The sequence below is a fragment of the Aethalodelphis obliquidens genome, unplaced genomic scaffold (genome assembly GCF_003676395.1).
Source record: "Aethalodelphis obliquidens isolate GAN/ISIS:26980383/991018 unplaced genomic scaffold, ASM367639v1 scaffold45, whole genome shotgun sequence".
NCBI classification, from domain to species: domain Eukaryota; kingdom Metazoa; phylum Chordata; class Mammalia; order Artiodactyla; family Delphinidae; genus Aethalodelphis; species Aethalodelphis obliquidens.
This window is the reverse complement of record NW_020837989.1, coordinates 14,741,125-14,768,157: the sequence shown is the minus strand read 5'-3', so window position 1 is coordinate 14,768,157 and position 27,033 is coordinate 14,741,125. Positions and strand designations below refer to the sequence as shown.

At 37.0% G+C, this 27,033-nt stretch overlaps 1 protein-coding gene across 10 annotated transcripts in view; it reads right to left on the bottom strand.

Moving 5' to 3' along the window:
* The window catches only part of NR3C1 (nuclear receptor subfamily 3 group C member 1), a 131,196-nt gene that overhangs the window by 20,069 nt on the left and 84,094 nt on the right, over positions 1-27,033 (bottom strand). For all 10 annotated transcript variants that reach the window (XR_003427756.1, XR_003427755.1, XM_027081735.1 and 7 more), the window contains exons 3-5: positions 13,058-13,221; positions 6,903-7,019; positions 90-368 (exon numbers count right to left, since the gene is read on the bottom strand). Coding sequence is in view for 8 of the 10 variants with exons in the window: in XM_027081735.1 (XP_026937536.1) it covers positions 90-368; positions 6,903-7,019; positions 13,058-13,221 (560 nt within the window). In the remaining 2 variants the exon portion in view is untranslated. The remainder of the gene's footprint in view (positions 1-89; positions 369-6,902; positions 7,020-13,057; positions 13,222-27,033) is intronic.

The following is a 27,033-nucleotide window of genomic DNA, read 5'->3' as shown; positions in this document are numbered from 1 at the left end:
GCCATGGGACCAGGGTGATAGAAAGCCCGAATGTTTTATTTAAAAGATTCTAAGACTTGTGCCTTAGTTGCGTTATCTTTGCATCTTACCTGGTATCGCCTTCGCCCATTTCACCGCTGCGATCACCTGCCGCCCACCTAACATGTTGAGTGTAGTCATGATCCGCCAAGTTGTATCTGGAATGGAGCTGTCGTAGCCCGCATATATCACCTCCGGCTCAATGACCTCCAGCAGTGACACCAGGGTAGGGGTGAGTTGTGGTAACGCTGCGGGGACTATTGTTTTGTTAGCAGAATTTTCAGAAGTTTCTTGTGAGACTCCTGTAGTGGCCTGCTGAATTCCTTTTATCTTTTTCTTTGTTTTACGAGCTGTGGGTATATTAAAAAAAAATACACAGAAATCAGCTGTAATGGGAAAATCTGGGCAGCACAGTTCATTAAAGAGGTATTTTAATTTCTGCAACTATTTAATTTGAAAGAGGAGAAATCTTTTATTTAGCAATTATGATAAGAGAAAAACACATTTTTGCCTGAAAGCAAAGGATCAAGAGGAACCGTTCATTTATTAATTTCCTCTACAGATAAGCCATTCTTCATTATAGTTATACTTTATATCAAATTAAGTGTCTTACAACACTATGTTAAAACAATATAAACAAATCACTCACCTAGATTCTTCCATAAAGTAATTTCTGTTTCAGTTTCTCTCCAAAGTAAAAACTGTCATTAGTTATACAAAGCAAATTACTTTTATTATCAACTGAAAGAAAGAATCTCAGTTTGTAATCCCAGACTAGTAACTGTGGCTTACGGTTAATCTAATTATGGGTATATGTAATGAAGACAGTGATACCGTTTATACGCTTGCACAAAGTCCCCTTCTTATCAAGACAGTAAGATGACATAGGAGATCACACACTAAAAACAAACAGTATTAGTTCTAACAGCAGAAGAATCTACTTTTTACCTTTATATGATGGATACTATATGGGACTTAAAAACCTTTGTGGAGATGAAGACAAAAACTTTAAATTTCTTTACATAAATTACCAGTGGATAATTTCCCTTTTATGAGAGATTTATATTCATGACTCTGTAAGCCTAAAGTATCCATTTTCATGTAATATATAAAGTAACTAAAACCATCTTTTATTTTTGACTTAGTTTGGAACAGTACAGTCAAATTACAGCATGGATTCTGTAGATTTTTTAGTATTCACTCTTGAATTTACTTGTTCTAGTGACAAATAAAAATATTAGGCAAGAAAAGAATTTTAGTATTCCTAAAGAGAAAGCACTCAGAACTCCAAGGAAGGGCAAGGAATGTAATTTGTATGAAAGAAGAAAAAGTAAATGCTAATCACTATTAGATCGTCTGTCCCTAAAATGCCAAAGTACCTAGTTTGTGGAGGACAGATGTGGTGGCAAGAACTATGTATCTCAATGTACAGTGTTAGAAAGGGAAAAAACCCTGCTGTTTACACTGAATAGAATGGTCCCATTTCTTATTGTGCTCTGTGCTGAGACATTTAAGAATTTTTAGTTAACATTTCAAAACAGAGAAACAGGATCACGATAGATCTGTTTTAATTTATTTTACCACGCTCTATTGAAGATACACTATGCTGTAGTAGTAGAGAGAGCATAAATATGAAACCAGCATGTTTGAATATAATCGAATATAATCCTGGCTCTCTGCCACTGAGTAGTTGGGTATCTGTGCAAGTTATTCCCTGGGCCTTAGTTTCCTCTTCCGTAAAATGAGGATAATATTAGTACCTACCTCATAGGGTCCGTTGATAACTAAGTCAGTTAAAATATATAAAATGCGTAAAACAGTTCTTGGCACATGTTAAGCGCTGTATAAGAATGATCATTGCCACAACTGGTGGTAAAATACAGTTGTGGAATATTTTGAATTCACATAGTCCAAGTCTACAGAGGAGTGATAAAGTTTTAAAAAAGGAAGAGCTCCTACACGTAAGGAAACCCTTTAAACAACCAAAGGTATCTCACTGACACCCAGATCTCCAGATCTCCAAATCGTGGAATGTACTTGGCTGTTGACAAAGTAAACAAGAACATGCATATCCCCAGTCAATACACTGAAACAGTACGGTAAAAACTTCAATTAACCATAACTTTAAATTTGTCTAGAATATGTGTTCCTACACTCCACATTAAAACAAAGAAGAAAGGACAATGACCAACTGGAGGATTTTAAAGTCTTCTCACCATAAAAACTCCTAGAAGAGAACATAGGCAAAACATTCTGATATAAATCGTACCAATGTTTTCTTAAGTCTGTCTCCCAAGGCAATAGAAATGAAAACCAAAATAAACAAATGAGACCTAATCAAACTTACAAGCTTTTGCACAGCAAAGGAAACCATTAAAAAAACCCGAAAAGACAAATCTACAGACTGGGAGAAAATATTTGTAAATGATGTGACTGACAAGGGCTTAATTTCCAAAATATACAAACAGCTCATACAACTCGACAACAAGAAACAACCCATTCGAAAAATAGGCAGAAGACCTAAATAGACATTTCTCCAAAGAAATACAGATGGCCAATAGGCACATGAAAAGATGCTCAATGTTGCTAATTATCAGAGAAATGCAAATTAAAACTACAATGAGGTACCACACCTCATGCCAGTCAGAATGGCCATCATAAAGAAGTCTACAAAGAAGAAGTGCTGGAGAGGGTGTGGAGAAAAGGGAACTCTCCTGCACTGTTGGTGGGAATTTAAGTTGGTATAACCACTGTGGAAAACAGTATGGAGTTTCCTCAGAAAACTAAAAACAGAGTTACCATATGATCCAGCAATCCCACTCCTGGGCATATATCCATACAAAACTATAATTCAAAGAGATACATGCATCCCTATGTTCATAGAAGCACTGTTCACAGTAACAACCTAAGTCTCCATCGACAGATGAATGGATAAAGAAGATGTGGTACATGTACACAGTGGAGTACTACTCAGACATAAAAAAACCCCAAAATAATGCCATTTGCAGCAACATGGATGCAACTAGAGATCAGCATACTAAGTCAGAAAGAGAAAGACAAATACCATATGATAACACTTATATGTGGGATCTGAAATAGGACACAAATGAACCTATCTACAAAACAGAAACAGACTCACAGACACAGAGAACAGACTGGTGGCTGCCAAGGGAGAGTGTGGTGGGGGAGGGCTGGATTGGGAGTTTGGGATTAGCAGATGCAAACTGGTACATACAGAATGGATACATAACAAGGCCCTAATTTATAGCGCAGGGAACTATATTCAATATCCTGTGATACAGTATGACGGAAAAGAATATGAAAAGAATGCATATGTATGTATAACTGAGTCACTCTGCTGTATAGCAGTAATTACCACAACACTGTAATTCAACTATACTTCAATAAAAAATAAAAACGTAAAAAAATAAAGATCAAAGGTAAAAAATCATCTTCTGTACTCAATATATAATCAGTTTAATTTCTTACTGCTTATCTAAGAACTGATGCTTCAAGCTCAGAAAGGCCTATTGAGCCCAACTGTGTTGTGCTGACTCTGTACTATTTTCACATAACTGTGGCAAGGAGTCGTTAGTTAAGCAATCACTATTTTTAATCACAATTTAGTTAATAAGATTTTCCTCTAAGCTCCTGACCCGTTGGAGCATACAGGAGATTAGCAGTCAATATATGATCGCTACAGAAGTGTTCACGAGTCTGTGATAGCTCCATTTCATTCTTAAGAAAAGTAAAGAAATCTTATTTAGCTTAAAACTTAGCTTAAAAATGTTAGTTATGAAATCTGATACCATAAGCCTCCTTGCCTATAAGTTCCACTTGACCCTCATGACAAAAATAAAACTATAATTAGGAATAATTACAATACACCTTAAAATGAAAAAACATTTAGGATCACCATTAAAAAACTTACTGTACTCAAATGCCAGGCACTTTAAGCAGTGAAGAAGGTTGCCTTAAAATAAATCTTGAGAGTCACTTGGTATGGAGCAACAGTATCAAAATACAGCACTTGCAGTACTAAGTTACATTTATGGAGAGCACTGGGCTCTGAGAGAGGTGACTGCTTCTGCAAAATTACTCTGAGAGGGCTATCATGAAACTGGTTAGGGGAAACACTCCGATGAACAAGAGAACATTTTTAAAGATTGTTTAAAGAAAAACAAAGAAGAACAATGTAGTTCAGCCATGTGTTTCATGCTTAAGTACTAAGTATTAAGTATTATCGCCCACCAAATACTTCTGGGACACACACATACCTACTCCAAATAAAAGTTTTATATATACTGGAATAATTAAAAACAAAAGTGAGGCTTTCACACTAAAACCACATATACACAAAAACTCTATTAGATTTTTTAAAGCCTTTCTTTAAATTTTTCTACAAGTAGAGTTACATTATCAACTGCACAATATGTGCTACCTAATAGCTAATATATGATTAAATAACAAACTAGAACTGTGTAGTGTAAGTGGACATAAGGTTAATAATCTTGGTCCTACTTGAAGGTGGTTTTAATATGAGGGTCCAAAATAACCTCTTTGAGTAGAAGAATGTATATCAAAGACTAGCATGTAGTAGCTCTTGACAAAGGCTAGTTTCCCCAGTATTCTGATATTTTATATGACAACTTATAGAAGCATGCCGTGTGGTTTTTTATTTCAGTGTTTTGAGAAATTGCAGCTTAGTTTAAATTGTACGTTTAAATTTTATTCATTCAAAAAAGTTGACTTTTCAATGGAAGACCTGATTAGAAATGGCAGTGATGGTATATTTGATAATACAGAGAAAATGAGATGTCACTCGCTGCCTTGGTCTTCCGGTGAGGTAAAGGCAAAGGGCACTACAGCTGTTACTAAATTATAAAGAGGAGGAGAAATGGGACAAACTTACTAACCTGGTCTATCAGAATCATTATTTTATAGGTGATATATCTTATTTCTTCTGAATAAAAAAATTCCCTTATACTTGGGATAGGGGAGGAATTGCTCAAAAGAGCTTAAAGCTCCAAAGATCAAAGTAAAGCTTGATGTGTATTTGGGAAAGCATCTAAAATGTTACTGGGTAAGCAACCACACTATATTAGTGATATGACAGAATTTTATTTGAGCTTGTCCTTTGAGTAAACTTATTTCTAAATATAAAATAACTGAGATGAAAACATGGGGATTAAAGGAAAGTAGAAAAACTGGGGCTGGAGAAAAAAATACATAAACCAAGCACTAAAACCTGACATGGGCTAATATATATTTATTTAAATGGTGAGAGAACAGAAAAATGAAACTAGAATATGCACAGAGATGTGATATGTAATAAAATTAGGAATAACTATCTGGGTTTTTTTGTAACAAGAAGAAATTATCCTTGTGGTACTGAAAGTGAACTTCTACATGAATGTGTAATCAATCTCTGTAGCTTTTGTAACACCTACAAGAAGATGGGCATTTATCATTTTCTTTTTCTTTTTTTTTCAAAATTTTTGGGGTTTTGTGTTTTTGGCCACACTGTGCAGCATGCAGGATCTTAGTTCCTCAACCAGGAATTGAACCCATACCCCCTGCATTGGGAGCGCAGAGAACCACTGGAACACCAGGGAAGTCCCAGCTATCATTTTCTTTAAAGCAATGTTTAACATGTTGACACTCTGTAATAAAGTGATTGGTGTGTCATGAAGGTCTGTAAAACATGGTGAAGAAAAGACTAATTTAATTGTCTTTTTTGCTATTGAAGTAATATGAAGAACTGAGAAGATAATGTTGTATGTCTGGTTTGGGGAATTAGACTACAGTCACACCCATAAATCTACTTTATATTTAAAAACATATATACACAGTGTGTACTAGATAGCACCAACAGTCTCTCATCTGTCAAAAGAACCACATGGTTTCCATGCTCCCTCTAATATCACCATATTCGACAAGATTAGTGTTTCCAAAATACAAGTCTGATCATGTCTCTGCCCTTATTTTCCACCTACTCCTACTCAACTTCTCTAGATTTAAAATTCAATGTTGCTTCTTCTAGGAAGCTTTCCCTGCCTTTTAGGACAGAATTAGGTGACCTTCCTTTTGCTCCTGTAGCTCTCTATTCCTTTTGTAGTGTGCTGTACCATTTTGTGATTGACTCTGCAACCTAACTAGACAGTAAAGTACTTGAATACAGGCACTATTTTACTGATGTTGAATGAAGACACTGTTTTATGTCTAGTGCTTGCCTTGGTGAGTACTTGTTGAATCAAAGTGCACAGGGGTTACAAGATCACCACTACCACCTTCATGGAACTTGCAGTTTCAACTAAGGCAAAATTCCAAACGTTTTTTCCAGAGGAAAGATTTTAAATGATGAGATCAATTTTAATTATACAGCTTGTTATATAAACCAGGATATGAAACTTATAACTAGTTTCAGATTTCTTCTTTGCTTGAAAAACAAACAAAACCCATCCAATGCCTCCTTGAGGAGTTTTTCCCCCCTGTAGATTTGTAACAAAAGATTTATATATACACATATGTGCCAAGTAAAAGGTAAATAACAGAATAATGGACATGTAACTATATCTAGTATAAAAACATTTCTAACCGTAGCAAATAGTTTTGAGGTTGAAAAAAGAAATAAGAAAGATCAAAGTAATGTTTCTTCAAGTCTTATAAGTTTCATTATTACATAATTTTCTTAGCATATAGTCTGGCTACACTGAACTCACTGTGTACAGTAAAAGTTGGTAAATAAACTTAAGCAGAATATGAAATACTCATTAAAAAATCCTACTTTTAATTATTACATCTGCTTATGTATATTTTAAAAAGTAAAACAATACATTTTTATATGATGCGGAGACAGTTCATTTTAGATATTTTTACGTTACCTTCCAGGTTCATTCCTGCTTGAAGACATTTTCTGTAGCGGCATGCTGGGCAGTTTTTTCTTCGAATTTTATCAATGATGCAATCATTTCTTCCAGCACAAAGATAATTGTGCTGTCCTATATGGAAAATAAAGACACTGTTAAAATTTCACAGGCCTTAAAGGATATTTTTATGGAGAGGCTCTTTGCTGTTGTTGTTGTTTTGGGTGGAACATAGCCAAGGACCAAAGGCATTGATTAAGAAACATACAGTGTACTTTCTTACATTCATTACAAAGTTGAGAGGTCAACTTAAAATAAAAAGCCTTTCATATTCTGTTTGACAAACATAGTTCATTAAAAAAAAACTCTACTGCAGTATACATATAGAAAAGCTCACAAATCCTAAGTGTACCACCTAACCTAATAAATTTTCATAAGCCAAACACTTCCATGTAATCAGCTCTCATATCAAGAAGCAGAACAGTTCCCCCACAAACCCTCTTGTTGCCCCCTTCCAGTCCCTACCTACCAGGGGTAACCTCTTTCTTGATAAGCTGTTCTTTAAATTGTGCTTTAAACAGTTGTTTCTTCTACCAATTACAGAAGATCTCTGTATTTTATTTATTCTATTTATAGAAGATCTCATTATTTTATTATGATTTCTAACTTAATGCTAAGGAGGACTAGAGAAAGAGGAAACTGGTTTAAAAATACTGTGAGAGTCACAAAAGGAAAATGACTTTAATTCAGCATTGCACCACCGTATGCAAATAAAGCATGCTCCCCTTCCAAATTTTTAAATAAAGTGATAGGTAAACACTTAAATTATGTTAAGGTTGCCAGCAATTAGTTAGGTGTATCACAGACCTGGCAAACTAAGCTACTGTATATAGGACTTAGGGAGATTTGTTCATTATTTCACATGCTTTTTGACTCCAAATACTAAAGATGGTTACTGTTTAAAATCTTCTGCCACCCAGTATTAAATGTGCTAAGAGGCAGAAATGCAGTTTTCACCTGTCAGAAATTTTCAAGGAAAATTTAAAAGGGTTTCCCTGGTGGTGCAGTGGTTAAGGATCCGCCTGCCAAAGCAGGGGACACAGGTTCGAGCCCTGGTCCGGGAAGATCCCACATGCCGCGGAGCGACTAAGCCTTCGGGCCATAGCTACTGAGCCTGCGCGCCTAGAGCCCGTGCTCTGCAGCAAGAGAAGCCACCATGATGAGAAGCCCGCGCACCGCAACGAAGAGTAGCCCCCGCTCACCACAACCTGCACACAGCAACGAAGACCCAATGCAGCCAAAAATAAATAAATTAATTAAAAAGAACAACAAAAAAAGGGACAGACAGAAAGTCTTCCTACCCTCTCCCTCCCCTCAATTGTACCCTCTTTTGTTGAAGAAAACTATCTGAAGATTTGCTAGCCTGGCAAAAACTGAAAGGATCCTCCTACACAAGACCAGCATATCTAAATAGATACACTAGATAATTAAGAGTCTGTGTCTTTACACTAGAGGGGATGGTCTTCAGAAGACTACAGGACATTTGTCTTCTCAAAAATAAATCATATTCAAAGAAAAGAGAAAAAAATCATAATCATCAATTCATTAGGTTGAATATACCTAGTCTAACTTCTGGGAAAAGATACTTTATGCCTAGAATAATCTACTTGACTTGGATGAAAATAAACTATATTCATTTCTTCCTAACATGTTAAATCACACTGCTTGTTAAGCATTAGTTTGGGGTAGATGGTTAACTGTATCAGGTTCAATTCTTTGTGAGAAATAGGCCACAGAATTGACTAATGGTCTACAATTCAGCTTTGTTCCAGAGTTGTTCTCCAATGCCAAATGTCTGTACGAGCTGTTTCAATTCCTTTCTGTATTGTGTAAGTTTGCTAGCTTCCTTACTTGGACATGAAATGGAAGCACTAATGCAGTAATCCTATCCTCTATACAGTTTAAGTAGGAACAACAGATGCCATCATAATTGAAGCAGTTATAACACACAGAAGTTCTACCCCGTAAGAATATCCCTGAATCACTGTCCTGTAGTTAATTGAAAAAATTACTCATTGCTAAACACAGAAAAAGTTTCAATGCGTTATTTATATCTAACCAAAAGATGAGAATGTGCATGCTATGCTAATAATGATTTCTTTATCCCAGGCATGTCTCGAGCACAATTAAGAATCTGAGCTACACGATCAGGGGGCATTGTACCTTCGTAAGTTCAAATCAGCTCTTTCTGGTTATTAGTATGAAGTTGGACAAGCCTTTGGGTGCGTTATCTATAAAAAGAATAGTGGTCACTATTTACAAGGCATGGACATGTACCACTAATAGTCACTCCCTGTCAATCATTTTGATAAGACAATAAGACATCTTAGTTTGGAATTCCTGTGTCCTTTACCACTTGGTAAATTCCCTTTCTAACTAAAAAGAGAGAGCAGATGTCAGGAGAAGAGCCTTCGGGCCAGCTGGAATTTCTCAACATTGTTTTGTTTGCATTGTATTTATATTTTTATGGTAAAAATCTACTTTTGGCAATTGATTCTATTTCTATTTCTGGTAGATGTGGTAGCCAGCCTCCAAGATGGCCCCCAGTGGTCTCTGTCTCCTGGTATTCACACTCTTAGATAGTCCCTTCCCAAACTATACCAGCACTGGTCTGTGTGACCAATAAAATACAGCACAAGTGACAAGTATATCACATCTGAGATTAAGTTATAAAGATATTATGTTCCCATATTTGTCACAGCCTCTCTTGTGGATCATTTGTTCCAGGGGAGGCCAGCTGCTATGTTGAGAGCAGCACTAGACGAGGCCCACATAATGAGGAACTGAAGCTTCCTGCGAAAAGCAATGTTAATGGGCTGGGAAGTGGATCCTCTAGCCCCACGCAAGCCTTCAGATGACTGCAGCTTCCACCAACAGTCTGAATGTAACTTCATGAGAGTCCCAGGACTACCCAGCTAATAAGCTGCTCCCAAATCCCTGACTCTCAGAAGCTGCGTGATACAATAAACATCTCTTGTTTTAAGCTACTCATTTTGGGGGTAATTTGTTACACATCAATAGATAACTAATACAGTAGAGATAGTAAAGTTGTTTTAAAATAAAGTTATAAACAAGAGTGATCCAAGAAAAATATTAGGTAGTAAATAGAACAGTGATGCTTGGACATGATCAAGATAATGAAAGTGGTATAGGAAATGGGCAGCACAGCAAAGGGCATGTCCTAGGGTTTTCTGTAGTTTGTATACCCTACTGGAAGTATCCAAGTTTCAAATGTGAACTGTGACTGTCAGCTTGAGCATCTTTCTTTACTGCTCTCAAAAACAGTGTGGTATAGTGCAAAGTGCACTTGGCAAAGGGCCAGGAAGCCCTTGGTCTGATTTGCAGCTCTACTGCCTAGCTGTGTGATCTTAGTAATGTTTATTAACCTTCCCGAACCCCCTGTTTCTCCATCTGTAAAGTTGGAAAATTAGCACCTACCTTGCTGTGCTTCTGCAAGGGTTAAAGGCAGTTGTGTAGAAGGTTCTTAAAATAGTGCCTAGCACATTGTAAGCACTCAATAAACACTAGCTAGTAAATAATTCCCTTGTTATTGCTTTCATCTCAGTATTTAACTAGATTATAAACGGCCAGGAGATGCGATTTTTATCCTTTCAGGAAGTCAGTGTAGCATTGAGATTAAGAGCCTGTTTGGAGACAGCTATGTTTGAATCCTAGCTCTGTCAAACTGTGTGAGCTTCAGTTTCCTAGTCTATCAAATATGGATCATAATAGCATCTAAGATCCCACAGAGCTGTTAATTAAGTGGTATGACATATAAAACATAGTGCTTGGTACGTCATAAATGAAGGGTAGCTGATATCCATCTCCATTATGACCCACCAACAAAGATTATATGCAATTTGTGCAAAGGGAACATAAGAAAAAGGGACTCAGAGAAAAAAAAGTTCATTCAGCTAGTATACATCTCAAGAAATGGAGCTACCCAAATTCTTCTCTGTATGCAAAAAAGCAACTCCTAGAATAATGAATGAAAAAATTCAAAATATCAATCCTCGATCTGGGTTGTATGGATAATAAATAAGTAAAACTTTTGCAAATTTCCTAAAAATATTTAAATGTTTGGGTATTTACAATACTTTGCCAGTTTGGTGGACAACCTGTAATATCTAGCAGGTGTTAAAAAAAATGGAATGAATGTAGTGTAATGAAAATCATACAAGCTTCATCTTTGTAAGTGTTCAAGAAAGTGCTCCAAAATATGTATCTGGACTTAAAAACAGATTTCTATCATGTCTAGAAAGGAAAAGTAGAACTGCCATGAAGTTAGTTTAGCAAATGATTACAGAATTTTAGAGCTGGAAGGACCCTGGAGAAAATTTAAGTCCAAATAAAGGATTTACTTAACACAGTTCACATTTTAACCTTTTCTTATTAATCATGTAATCTAGCTATCATATTTAACTGAAATACTTGTAAGATATACATTTTGAAATAGTATAGCTAATATTCAATGAAATTTTACCTTAAAACAAGTATAAGAATTTAATTCTAAAGCAGAGATTAAGGCCAGAGGGCATATGGCCTGCAGTGATGTCTTATTTGTAGTATGTTTAGCTTTTTTTTTCTTTTTTAAATTGCATTTGGATGCTTTTAGGTAGGGCATGCTTGCACTCTCTAACATAAATAACTGCCCTTCCTTGCCCAGTTGTATTATATTTGGCCAGAATGACCCACACTCAGTCCCTGTAGGCACTGGAATTGGAATTTGTAGCCCTGTTTTAAGGAATGATTTTAGTTAAAATGAGGACAAATGAAAAAAAAAATTTTTTTAATTCCTGTATTTCTCTTAAGGCTCCATTGTCTCATTCTGAATTTCACTTTCAGAATTAAAATTTGTCAATATTATTTTGATGTACAGAAATACTGTAATACTGTTATCACTGCATTTATATATACCATGGAAAGAACTAATCAGTGAAGAAAGTGCTGAATAAAGTAAGGACAAGAAGAAGCTTCTGTCTGTGGTAAATAACATCTACTTTGTTAGAGACATTGCATTAATTAGGGGTGGGCTTTACTTAATGACTCTACTCAGTAGTTGGATGATACCAAACTGGTTAAAGCGTGCATCCCTGTGCTCTCTGCGGGATAACACAAGTAATTTTATAGTTTGTTAATATATGAAAAGCAATCCAAACAAAAGAAAATGACTCATCTAACTCTTAAGGACATGCAAACTCAACTGAAGCCAGATAATAATCTTTCTCGTACTGTGAATGAATACGTTAATTTTTAAAAAATCTAATTATCTAATCAGAGCTTTAGGTAATCCATTCAGGCCACACTGCCTTCCAAATGCTTTACAAATAACCAAATTACAAAACAGTTTTTTCTAAGAGGATTCACTGGTCATATTAGAAAATTTTAGTGTGACTTCCAATAATTTGCTTATGGAATGAATTTTTCCTTCTGTAAGGAGCTGATGTGCAGGCTGAATCTGTAACAAGGGTAAAATTTACATGAATATAAATACTTGTCAAGTGAAGTCACCTCCTCTAAAACACCTTCTTTCCTGACCTCCTCAGGCAGTTTGTCACTTGCTCCTCTGTATTATAATCTCTGTACCTTGTAACTGTTAAGTCATCTTTCACTTCCAAGTACACTGTGACCTCCCAGAGAGCAGGGATCAGGTCTTACACCACATTTATATCACAAAGCACAGGCCTGGCTTATTGGAAAACAAAACAAAACACTTTTCCCCCTCACAGTTCTCATTATCACTCATTTTTGCCAGACTGGAATAGTTGGTGGCTTTAAAACCAGCTAATTCATGGGAATTAAAGCCCATAATACTAACACAATGAGCAGTAGTTACTGCTGAAACCTAACACCATCATTTCACATGATAGCACTTTCTTAGTTATCTTCTGTTCTCTGACCATACTCCCTCCCTTCAGTTTATAGTTTTCTATTTTATTCTAGTTTGTTTTTTAAAGTATCTCTTCCCCACTAGAGCACTTAGGAGCTACCCTCCTCCCCCTGCTTTTACTGACTTCTAGCCTTAATAGGCTTTGCATATAATAGAAATTTCAGAATCCACTCTGAGAAATAGGAACCAGAGAAATAATAAAACTCTTCAAAACACACACTACCTTCCACTGCTCTTTTGAAGAATACTTTACAGCTTCCACAAGTTAAGACCCCATAATGACATCCCGAAGCTTCATCAGAGCACACTAGGCAGAGTTTGGGAGGTGGTCCCGTTGCTGCTGAGGAGCTGGATGGAGGAGAGCTTACATCTGGTCTCATTCCAGGGCTAAAAAAGGAAGAAAGCAGTGTGACGATTTAACTGTCATGACTGTCACAGAAGTATCAAAATACAGTTCTCTTACCTTCTCACTCCACAGTGAGCATGTTCACACTGAACTCTGGCTTCAAGTACTAGCAAGCATTAAAATATCCTACCTAGATATAGTCAAATAACGTTTTATTCTTCTATACAAAATTAAGAGTGAGGTAATTTCTTTTTAAGTATTCCCTGGGAGTTCCCTGGGGTCTGGTGGTTAGGATTTGGTACTTTCACTGCCGTAGTCCAGGTTCAATCTTTGGTCAAGGAACTGAAATCCCAGAAGCCATGGGGCGTGGCAAAAAAAAAAAAAAGAAACGTATCCCTTAAAAAGAATGGACTTAGATATTATAATTTTTAGTTGCTTGGGAGTTGTTTATAATCACCTTTACTAAAGTATCATTTACATACAATAACATTAACCATTTATAAGCGTACAATTGATGAGTTTTGTTACATGGATAATTGTGTAACTACCACCATGATCAAGAGATATATATTCCATCAACCGCCAAAGATTCCTTAGGACATCATTTTTTTTCCTCTAATTTTAAGATATTGTACAGGGATCTTTCTAATTTCATTCAAGTCTCATTACAATTCTACCCATTCCTCTGCTTGAGTTAAAATTTCTTACAATATACACATCATTTGTTCTATTGTGCTTCACTTTATTGCACTTAACAGATGCTGCAAAATTGTCAGATGGTTAGTATTTTTTAGCAACAAAGTATTTTTTTTGAATTTTATTTTATTTTTTATACAGCACGTTCTTATTAGTTATCTATTTTATCCATATTAGTGTATACATGTCAATCCCAATCTCCCAGTTCATCACACACACACACCCCTTTCCCCCCTTGGTGCCCATAGGTTTGTTCTCTACATCTGTGTCTCTATTTCAGCCCTGCAAACCGGTTCATCTGTACCATTTTTCTAGGCTCCACATATATGCATTAATATATGATATTTTTCTCTTTCTTAGTTCACTCTGTATGACAGTCTCTAGATCCATCCACATCTCTACAAATGACCCAACTTTGTTCCTTTTTATGGCTGAGTAATATTCCATTGTATACATGTACCACATCTTCTTTATCCATTCGTCTGTCGATGGGCATTTAGGTTGCTTCCGTGACCTGGCTATTGTAAATGGTGCTGCAATGAACATTGGGGTGCATGTGTCTTTCTGAATTATGGTTTTCTCTGGGTATATGCCCAACAAAGTATTTTAAAATTAAGGTATATACATTGTTTTTCAGACACACTGCACACTTAACAGACTATAGTACAGTGTAAACGTAACTTTTACATGCACTGGAAAGTGACTTGCTTTATTGCAACATTTTCTTTCTTGCTGTGGTCTGGAACCAAACCAGCAGTATCTCTGAGGTATGACTGTATTAAAGTTTGGTCCAGCATCTCTCATTCCAATGTCATCCTAGCTGAAATGACAGTTTTTTATCACTTAGAAGAGAATGGTGCAGAAACATTACCTCCTACAACTTTCTAGTCTGGCTTGCAGCAAGTAAGACTTTTTTCCAGCACTGGGCTTTCAACAGTAAGGACTATGCTGCCCTCCCCACTCTGTGCACATATGCCCTGGAGAAAAAGATGGAAAATGGGAATCTGCTTCTCCTGCTAGGTCTTGTTTTCATTTTGTAGATTTCTCACCACAAAAGATAAATATTCCTTTTCTAACTTGTTGTTTTGAGAATTTTCAAACACTCAAAAGTTGAAAGTATTGTGCAATGGATGTATAGTCTTTACTTATACTCACCAATTCTCAACATTTTGCCACATTTGCTTATAAAGATATATTTTTATAAACCAACGAAACAGTGATCCCTTTAATGCTAGAGGAAAGATTAACTATAAAACCTTCATTATAGATGATACAGTGGTTTCCAATGTTGTATATTTCTAAGGAATGTTCATCTTACATGCTAACTTTAGAACCAAAACTGTATTGTGTACTGTATAACTCAAAAGAGTTCCTAACCTTTCTAACCTTGTGTAACTAAAAAGAGTCCCTGAAAATAGTTTCTAGAGACTGCTAACTCCTTCTCTGGTCATGTGTTCTTCAAACATATGGATGGTAGCAATCTGTTGATTTTGGAACTTTACACATTAAAAGTGTATTGTTCATCACCTATATAAGAAATCTCTCCCTGAGATTTTCTTTATCTGCCTATTCTCTAAAAGAGATGGCATTTAGGGATAAATTATTCATAAATAATAAATTATTATTAAATCTCAATTACGAATATGCTTAAACTAAATCACAGAGCAAACTGACTTAAGAAATTGTTTGGGTAATTAACATGGTTAGAAAGTATATTTATTAAGTAACATCTTTTATTCTATTTTTGGAATAACAGTTAAAAGTTGGACTTCCCTGCTGGCATAGTGGTTAAGCATCTGCCTGCCAATGCAGGGGACACGGGTTTGAGCCCTGGTCCAGGAAGATCCCACATGCCGTGGAGCAACTAAGCCCGTGCGCCACAACTACTGAGCCTGTGCTCTAGAGCCCGTGAACCACGTCCGTGCTCTGCAACGAGAAGCCACCGCAATGAGAAGCCCGTGCACCGCAACGAAGAGTAGCCCGCGCCCAGCAACGAATACCCAACACAGCCAAACATTTTAAATAAATAAATATTAAAAAAGTTAAAGTTAATTGTAGAATGACAATTTGTTTTGTAAATGTCACTTTAAATAATTAGGTCGATAAACTCCAAAGCTCCCCCTGAATTCTGTCCTCAAACGAAGCTAGCCAACCCTATGTTTATCTAGAGGCTTAGCAACTGACAGCATTCCCACCACTCTAGTTCTGGGAATAGGCCCCAGGGTTTCATATTGTTCTCTGAACACTGTCAAGGAGAATTTCTGGATGCTTCTGTATCACAAGGCATTGATCCCCTGCTAGATTTGGGAGAGTGTACTGAGTGCATATTGAAAGCCTACAATGGAAGAGAATAACCTGAAATGACTCTGCTGTAGGTCTGGCACGAACCATCCTTGATTAATGGAAACTTGTGACTAATGTAGCAGAGCTGCTCTGGGCCAGAGTTTTACAGAGAAGTAGGAAGGTCTTGGAGTGAGTGAACAGAGCAATGTGTTAGGGAAGCAAAAAATTCCTTGGCTTCTGTTCTGAAGATGCTCCTATTCCTGCTCAGCCAATCTCTGTCATCTGACATCTATTTTTAGGGACCATCCAGTTGTTTGTATATTTAGTTTATGGAAAATAAGTGCAATATTTATTGATTTGAAAGGTTAACGCTACAATGTTTCATCAACTAATTATATATATATATATATACGCACACACAGAAATACATATTAAAAATGTTTAAACAGTACTTTGGTAGTATTTTATAGTATTAAAACACTTTCATGAATAGAGTCTCATCTGTCCTCTCAACAACCCTGTGAAAAGGATGCCATCACCTCTAGATGAGGTCACGTAGTTGTTGGAGGTTGATCAGGGAGCCTGTCTGTGGTCAAATTGACATGTTTCAGATCCCAGTTCTACCATTTCAAAGCTTATGTGACCTTGGATAGGTATCTACTACTTTGAACCTCTGTTTTCTCACAAGTAAACTCGAAGGACATCACCTGTGTGTGTGTTGTGAAAACAAGAGAACACATAGTTCTCTTGTGTTCACATAGTCTAGCACATAGTTCCTCCCTCCCTCCAGCAGGCACCTGATAAATGTTCATTCTTTTCTCTTTCAGGAAAACAAGATTTTATGAGAAAGCCTGATATAAGTATTATGTAAGTAGTATTAAGTCTAAAATCTAGGACAGTATTCCCAAATTCTCAGTTATAATTAGAGCACATGCAAAACACGTTCAGGCCACTCAACTGTGAGCTAGAGATGGCAAACAAAAGAGAAAGTTAAAACTAAATGAACAGGGCTTCCCTGGTGGCACAGTGGTTGAGTCCTCCTAGAGGACTAGAGCCCGTGCTCTGCAACAAGAGAAGCCACCGCAATGAGAAGCCTGTGCACTGCAATGAAAAGTAGCCCCTGCTCGCCACAACTAGAGATAGCCCGCGCGCAGCAATGAAGACCTAATGCAGACATAAAAAAAAAAAAGAAAAAAAAAAACTACATGAACAAATGGACTGATCAAACTGCAACTAAGAATGTGGAACTTAAGTCAGGCCTTCGGCATCCGTTCTGGCAGTCATTCTAGGCTACATCAGATAAAAACTAAATACATGGAAAGCTGCTAAGTGTACCACTGACATCAATGAAAAAAAATCAGTTTTTGTCACACAAATATGAGCACTATGATGGCCTACAGTGAACCCCATTGGGAGAAATGAAAGAACACAAAATGTTATTCAATTGCAACTGTGACCCTATGATACTGCTAAAAGGGCGGGGGTTCAACAAAATGGTTAGAACTCAAAGGAAAACCATACAGAATCATCATCTTTTAATAAGGACACGTGACAACAAGAAAGAAAAAGCACACCATAATAAGACTGCATATTACACGCCCCCCCACTTTTTTTTTTGGCGGCACACGGGCCTCTCACTGTTGTGGCCTCTCCCGTTGCGGAGCACAGGCTCCGGACGCGCAGGGTCAGCGGCCATGGCTCACGGGCCCAGCCGCGCTCCGCAGCACATGGGATCCTCCCGGACCGGGGCACGAACCCGTGTCCCCTGCATCGGCAGGCGGACTCTCAACCATTGCGCCACCAGGGAAGCCCTACACCCACTTTTGAACAGAAAAGCTGAATTGTCCCGGTCTTTTGCTCAGTGTGTGTTTACAGCTGTGTCAAACAAACATTCTGGAGATGCTAAGAGGTTCTATTATGAACTGACTGTATCCAGAGAACTTTCTTTTAAGTGAAGAGTGGAAATAACAAAATGTGTTGTTTCAGGTGAATACTTGAATGCTGTCTCCCACTCAAAATGGAAAGTGTGCTGGACATCAAGTTATTCCTGAGGCTACTGAGTTTACGTTAGAGAGAGAAAGATACGTATAAAGCAGGTTTTTCTATTTAATTTTCTTGCAAGAAAGGCAGTTGATGAAAGGAGGATCACGGATGGATGGAAGTTACACACACCTTAAGAAACATGTAAAACGTGCAGGTAAATTACACCCTTTCAGCACGATTCCTGGTATCTGTATGCCAGGCACTGTGAGGATACAGAGGTCATATCATACATGAAAATGTGTTACTGAAATGACAGTGGACCTAGAAACTTTGATCTAGGTAGGAGTGGCAGAATATTTTTGGCTGCTTCAGTGTCATGGTAGTACTACTAGGAAGTGATTCAGCTATATATATAGACAAATCTGGACTTACATCCTAGCTCCAGTGCTTTAACAACTGTGTGACAGTGGCTAGCTGATAAACCCTTGACTCTTTTTCCTTATTAGTACCATTTTAGGACCTTCTGTGTAGATTATATATTTGAGTTACATAAAGTAGTGGCACACACTTGGTGATCATCAAACAATGTTTCTCCTTAACCCTCAGGCATTAACTTCTTTTTTCTCCCTTCCCCCAACTTCTCCTTCCTTTCTGGAGGATCCCAAGGAATGAGAAGTGCTTTGAAGAACGTTCTCTGTGAGACAGGGGAAGGTTAATGGTCCTCCAGAAACTTAAGTTCAGGTAATTGTAGATATTCTTTCTTGATTCTGCACCAAAAATCGACAGTTTAGTTTCGTGAACGTTAGTGTTGCAATGAGGAATCTAAAACCCTATCAGTGCACTTTTTTGTACCTGTGTTACATTAAAATCCACTGGTCTGTCTTGTACTTTGAATGGATCTTTTACCCATGCATGATTTTGAACTGTCATGCGTTAGTCATTTGGAAAATACTGGTTCACTAAGTTATGCAGATCTTCCAAATGTTGACACAGTTCATTATACAATGTAAGGGTTGTATCTGTCAAGCTCACAGTGGCAGATACAAGGTTTCCAAAATTCTGCATTTTATTTGGGAAACTCTAATTTTTATTGATTGGCAACAAGTACTGTCACTTGTCTTCCTTGAAGTGATAAGCTCACTTCAGTCATTTCTGAGAAAACATTTGCCAAATTCCCAAGGCTGAAAACCCATAGTTTATCCATTCTATACCATGAAAAAAGTAGTCTGTTCAACTGTCAACTTAAAGAAAAGCACAGGTAAGACTGTTTGAGACAACCATCAAATACTATATGCAGCATAAGTGCTTTACACAAAATGGATATTAAGAAGACACATATATTAAAGGGTGGAGATTTAAGTGAATTAGTATATTGCTTCCTCAAAGGTATCTTAAGTGGAACTGGCTTGCTTTCTTCTTTAACTGTGAGTATACTGCAGTTAAATACAATGACTACTGTACCCTAAGACACCAGCAGTTTTACTCATCATTGGTTTTGGTACCATCAGTGCAAATGTCAACAGAGTGAAAAATGCAAATAAAGACTATGTATTATCATGAAAATAGTTCTGAAAGGAATGGGGACTCCCAGGGGTCCATAGATCACATGTTGAGAACTGCTGTTAAAGAGGATAGTGAGGACTTTAAGTCAGACATGCTAGAATTCATAACCTAACTGCAGTGTAGTAGCTTCGTGACCTTTTAATGTCTCTAAATCTCAATTGCCTTATTTCTAAATGGGGACTGTAATGTACTTGGCAAAATGATACAGTATTGCTTACTAAGTGAGAGGCTTTCCCCCACGGAGGAAGGAAGAGAGACGATAAACTACGATAAACCCAAATGGTGTGGTTGGCTTAGCCTTCAATTTAAGTGAATTTAATCAACAATTTTTCAATGAAATGCAAGAAATTCATTTTGGAAAAAAGCAAAACTGATATTATCTCAGACAGCAAATATTAACATGGGAAAAAATCCTGGAAATAAAGCTGCTACAACTCGATTAATTTTTACCAACTACAAATGGAATAGGTATATTCTCACTGGCTTACCAGTTTTTATCCTAATACCATAAAGCAGTGGTTCTCAATCGGGAGCAGTTTTACTCCCCAGGGGACATCTGGCTACCTCTGGAGACATTTTTGGTTGTCACAACTCGGGAAATGCCACTGGTATCTAGTGAGAAGAGGCTAGGGTGCTGCTAAGCCTCCCACAATGCACAGCAGTCTTCCACAACAAATAATTATCCAGCTTCAATGTCAACAGTGCTGAGGTTAAGAAATCCTTGCTATAAATCTTTAAGCAACATAAAGTGAGGAAAAAAAAAAAAAGAAAATTCAACAAGGACCAGAAACTTATTGTAAAACCTTCTAAACTATCTTTTAAAATGGAGCAACTGCCCTACTGAGGTAGCTGTAAATATTCTTTGATTCAAGACAAGTCCAAAAAGAGATTCAAAACAGAGCTGAGGCCAGGGACTATACAAGTTTAGTGATTAGCTTGAGTTAGTAATTTGCTTTTATTTTTCCCTCTAGCACTAGCACTAAGAGGTGATTTTTACACATTAAAGTCACCTGCACTTTTCTTATCTTTGTTCATTAGGAAAAATGTAAATACTCAGCTGCACACACCAGGTGATTATATTTTCTGACTGCCCATTTATCCCTGCATTAGCTAAAGGATTACTGATTTGTTTGATAATAAGCTATGGAATAGTTTTCAAATCAAATAGAAAAATACTCTGGGGGAAGGCTTTCACAATATTTCTGTTAAATGGTTTTAGCAGAGTGCATTTTATCTTATTTAGCAAGCCAAAAAAAAAAAAAGACTGATTAATCTCTTTGCTTTGCATTTGTTGAGAGAGGTTTCTATTGGTTTTAACTTTAGGTGCCTACTAAGACAGTTTCCTCCAACTATGCATCATTTATACTCACTCATCTCAGGGAGGAGGTTAGAGCAACAAAGCCTGTACTGTAAAGCTGTACTGTAGTGTCCAGGAACATTTTCAGTAAAGGATGACTGTTGGAGGAGATGTCTTTTTTTAGATCTCTGAGACACCAATGGCCTGTCCTTTAACATCTCTGTACTTAGTTTCCCTGTCTGTAAAATGAAGGAGTTGAATCAATAAACTCCAAAGAAGCTGTCACTATTTCCCAAGGTAGGGGTAGGAAGTAGGCAAGAATATACTTGGGTCTGTGAAAGACTTCTTTGGACCTGTATTTTTATTTATATGAAGAGAGAATATGGTCACGCTATCTATATGCTCCTTTCTTAAAGTCTAATCTAACGTGTTTTCCTCTGTGTTTCTTTCTCTCTGGAAGGATCAGTCCTCAGTCTAGTGACTGTGCTGGGTAACTTAGTTCGTAAGAGATGAAATCTTGTTTCATGTTTTCAGTTCCATTTGCTCAGGCCTGCACTGAGGGACATGAGTTTCAATGAAAGGAGGAGTAATGATGTTCTAGTAACAGAACACTAAGACCAAGAGTAAGTAGCAAGCACAGTGAGGAAAAAACTTTTTTCATTACATGGTTATTTCTAGAATGAAGACCTGATTTTGTTCTATCTGATGCTTTCTTGCTTCTTAAGAGCACACAAGAATAACTATGATTTAGTACATGCAGAATTATGAATGTGACATCTTCAAATAAGGCAAGAACAAAATTTTTGAGCTTGAATCTCACTTGTGATTAATTTTTAAGAATGTCCTTTCATGACTTGTTTTTTCTCATATACCAATGTATTTGTAGTTTTACTTGGGTTTTATTTTTAGGTAGTGGGGTGGTAATACCTTGTCTTCCTACAGTGCTACTCAGTAGGTAACTTAGGAGTCAAGTCCCATAGCTGAATGCTGTGGTTATGATAATTATTTGTAATTCCATTATAAGCTTTAATTGGGGCTTGTACCTGCATCTTCTGTATTTTGTACATTCAGTTATTTGGACTTCGGGAGTCCTCTCTGGTTTTAGTCATGTGTGTCTACTTTGTAGATTTCACCAACTGTGGTCTGTTTTGGGTTTGTACTTTAATTTAGAATAGTGTTAAGTTGATGGTGTGTATTTTATTTCATTTTACATTAGTTTGAAGGAAATTATTTAATTTTTGGATTCTGGAATTTTGATCATTTACTGTAATTTGTAATATAACTGCTGTGAAATGCTTGACAAGAAAAAAACGCTGTGCATTTCCACCTCAACTACAACCACCACATATTTCTAAATATCTTACTCTGTTCTCAGAGAGACCTAACTTCCTCTCACTATACTTAGTAACCCTTAGTACTTAGTTGCCAATTCCAACCCTTTTCCACATCCTATTTATTATTCCCTATGATGTACATTTCCCTTTCTGTCCACTCTGCCTCCATGTTAATGCATGTCTTCCCTCACCTCCTGCCTTAACCACTGCACTGGTTTATACTAAGTAGTCCTCCTGGCTCTGGCTGCTTCCCTTTCCATTATGTCCCCTACAACGCTAAAACTCATTTTTCTCATCATAATTAAAAATCTCCGAGGCTCTTCCGTGTAATAAGCAGTACAAGCCCAACATGGTCCACAATCTGGTTCCTCTTTCTTTCTCCAATTATATGTCTTCCCACTCCTCTACACGAACCATTTGGTTTCTTTATCACCTTAGGGATCCTATATTCTACAAATATTTCTTTTTTATTTAATACTTATTTTATTTATTTATTTGGCTGTGCCGGGTCTTAGTTGTGGCACATGGGATCCTCCTCATCATGTGTGGGATCTTTTTTTAGTTGCGGCAGGAGGGATCTAGTTCCCTGACCACAGATCAAACCCAGGGCCCCTGCATTGGGAGCGCAGAGTCCCATCCACTGGACCACCAGGGAAGTCCCTCTACAAGTATTTATGAAGGGACTACTATGTGCCTCATTTCCCTCGAAGCTTGTCCTGAGATCTCTTCTTCCAGCCTGGAGTGTCTGCCGTGGCCTTTCTGATCCAAGACAACCTCTAGACTCCCTTAAACACTGCCATGTAGCACTTTACACATGGTATCTTTTGATTTGTATTTCCATCAATAATTCCTTTTAGGTAGGGTCCATGTCTTAGGCCTCTTATATCACCAGCATCTTGTTACAGTGTCCAGTATATGTTACTTTATTTAGCTTACTTATATGTTACATCTTTTTATATGCTGCAAAAGAATCTGAGGCATCTAACATGTTAACTGCATTATGGGTACAATCTCATAAACATCTATCACCTCACTACTACTAGGAGCCACTCTGCAAGCTCGTTCTTTCTTTATATACATTATCCCCTTTAATCCTCTCCACAAACGTACGAGGTGGGTACTGTTTTCAGTGTTTTACAGATGAGGAAGCAGATTTAGAGAAGCTGACTTGCCTACAGTGACACAGTGACTAGCAAAGTCAGGATTCAAATGCCTAGCTTTCTGACACCAAAATCAGCGTTCTCAACCAGTATTCCACCTCCCTCCCTACAATGAAGTGGCAAAACTGAGAAGATGAGGTGGATCTAGGTCTTCAAATTGAGGGATGAACTGCCTTCTACTTTGAGGGCTGTGGTTTGATGTCTCAGTGATATACAGCAAAAGGAAGCAAATTCCCTGTGCCTGCTTCCGAACATGATCTGCAAAAGATTTCTGGCCAAATAAGGACTGCCAGAGCAGGTCAAATAGGTAAAAACAATTGCCTTATAATTGTGCGACAGTCTGTGTATCATTTGAAAATTTAGTCAATCTAATGTATATCTCATACTGTACAATTAGCACAATTCCTACTAAGATGTTTATAAAATCAAACAAAATGCAGAATAGCTGTGTCTACATTCATTTTTATTTTAGTATAAAGGAAAGAACAAAACCCTCAAAACCAACCTGAACTTGGTCTAAAGCCACATACTCCCACCTTCAGTCAAAAGCCAAGACCTGATTCTAAATTAGATTCTTACATTAGTATGAGAACTTCCTTACTGATATGCATTTCCCTCAGGTTTTGATGATGATGCTCTCACTTCACACCCTGATTCTAAGATATCCACTGAAACAATTTAAAGGAATAATTTAAAGTATTTATATACAGTGAGAACATTGGTGAACTTGTCCCTAGAAGAGGAAGGAAGAAAGGAATAAGAAATTAGTCTCTGGAATGATGTAAAGGTTACTTATTCCTTTCTTCCTTCCTCTTCTAGGGACATCTGCAATGCAGGCAGTTAGATGAAAAATTTAAGACTGGGAAGGTTTTCAGGTAGGTGGAACAAAACACTCCCATCATAGTAATAATCGTATTGGACACCAATTGGTTGACTTTTAGTTCTGCAAACCAAGATCCATGGCTAAGGACTTTAATAAATGTATTATCTCAAATAATCCTTACCACTAGTCCATTTTACAAATGAGAATACAGAAATTAAGCCAGGTGTTTGGCCAAAGTCGCATTAGCACAATCTGGATTTGAATTCAAGCACTGTCTGATTCCAAAATCCAGGCTCCTTACCCTCATCACTGTGTTATCTGGCAGGGACCCGCAGGGTAATATCTGTTCAGCTTGACAGAGTTTTTAAAAGAGTGTGTGAGTCATCAAGTAGATAGTCCTGAGGTAAAGGTAAACATCAAAAATAATTTCTGTTTTTCCTTCTTCTGACTATCCTTGTTATCACAATGAAGTAGAAATTATCTATAATTAAAAAGATACAAAAGTATCCTAGTCACTTCCATTTTTCCTTTAGATTCTTGTTATACTGACTTAAGTCTTAAATTAGCATATTCACATTCTACATTATTAAGACAATGTCACACGAGCCATTAAATTATGAGTTGTTAACACAGAGACCTCGTATCAAAAATACAAAAATAGAAATAGAAGTGTTTTGCATATTCAAAACACCATTTTTGCCCTTAGAGGAGCTTTGAAGCAGTTATGCCTGACTACCATATTAGACCTTAGAATTTTTTGAAATGCATTTAATTTTTATGAAATATACTACTCCACCAAAGTATCCAGCTGGGGATATACAATGATGTGAATAATTTCTGTATTAGTTTGAAAAATTCATAACACTTAATAGGATACAGCCTTAACTAGAAAGGAGCTGTCTAGCCACACTACCAGTTTTATAGATGGAAGATTTACATCTATTGACTAGAAGAAAATCATGGACATAAATTAACATGTCCACTGATGTCAAGAAGACTGATAGAGCCAAAAAAAAAAAAACAAACAACACTGTAGTTATTTAATTTAAAAAAGGTGCTAGGGTAGTAGAATTATATATTCAACTGGACTATATAATAACAGCTACCATTTAGCACTTCTTACGTCTTAGGCACCTGATATATACTCTGTAATCCTCATTAATATCCTGAAAGCAGATGTTACTAATCCCATTGTATAGAAGCATAAATTGAAACTCAGAACTTAGAAATTAAAGCTCAACTAGTTAGAGAACTAGTCCCAGGACCCTTTATACAAAATCAATACACAGAAATCTGTTGCATTTCTATACACTAACAATGAAAGATCAGAAAGAGAAATTCAAGAAACTATCCCATTTACCATCACATCGAAAAGAATAAAATACCTCGGAATAAAACCTACCTAAGAAGGCAAAAGCCCCATACTTGGAAAACCATAATACACTGATGAAAGAAATCAAAGATGACACAGACGGAGATACACCATGGTCTTAACCTGGACGAATTAATATTGTCAAAATGACTATACTACCCAAGGCAATCTACAGATTCAGTACAATCCCTATCAAATTACCAATGGCATTTTTCACAGAACTAGAACAAAAAAACCTTAAAAATTTGTGTGGAGACACGAAAGACCCTGAATAGCCAAAGCAATCTAGAGAAAGAAAAACAGAGCTGGAGGAATCAGGCACCCTGACTTCAGACTATACTACAAAGCGACAGTCACCAGAACAGTATGGTACTGGCACAAAAACAGAAATATAGATCAATGGTACAAGATAGAAAGCCCAGAAATAAACCCACGCACCTATGGTCAATCGATCTACGACAAAGGAGGCAAGACTATACAATGGAGAAAAGACAGTCTCTTCAATAAGTGGTGCTGGGAAAACTGGACAGCTACATGTAAAAGATTGAAACTAGAACACTCTTTAACACCATATGCAAAAATAAACTCAAAATGGATTAAAGACCTAAATGTAAGACTGGATACTGTAAAACTCTTAGAGGGAAACATAGGCAGAACAGTCTTTGACATAAATTGCACCAAGATGTTTTTCGATCCATTTCCTAGAGTAATGGAAATAACAAAAACAAACAAATGGGCCCTAATTAAAATCAAAAGCTTTTGCACAGCCATAAACAAAATGAAAAGACAACCCACAGAATGAGAGAAAATATTTGAAAACGATGTGACCGACACAGGATTAATTTCCAAAATTTACAAACAGCTCATGAGGCTCAATATCAAAAAACCAAACATTCCAATCGAAAAATGGGTAGAAGACCTAAATACACATTTCTCCAAAGAAGACATACAGATGGCCAAGAGGCACATGAAAAGATGCTCAACATCATTAATTATTAGAGAAATGCAAATCAAAACTACAATGAGCTATCACCTCACACCAGTCAAAATGGCTATCATCAAAAAGTCCACAAACAATAAATGCTGAAGAGGGTGTGGAGAGAAGGGATCCCTCCTACAATGTTGGTGGGAAAGTAAACTGGTGCAGCCACTATGGAGAACAGTGTGGAAGTTCCTTAAAAAACTAAAAATAGAGCTACCATATGACCCTGCAATCCCACTCCTGGGCATATATCCAGAGAAAAACATGGTTCAAAAGGATACAGGCACCCTAATGTTCATTGCAGCACTATTTATAATAGCCAAGACATGGAAGCCACCTAAATGTCCACTGACAGAGGAA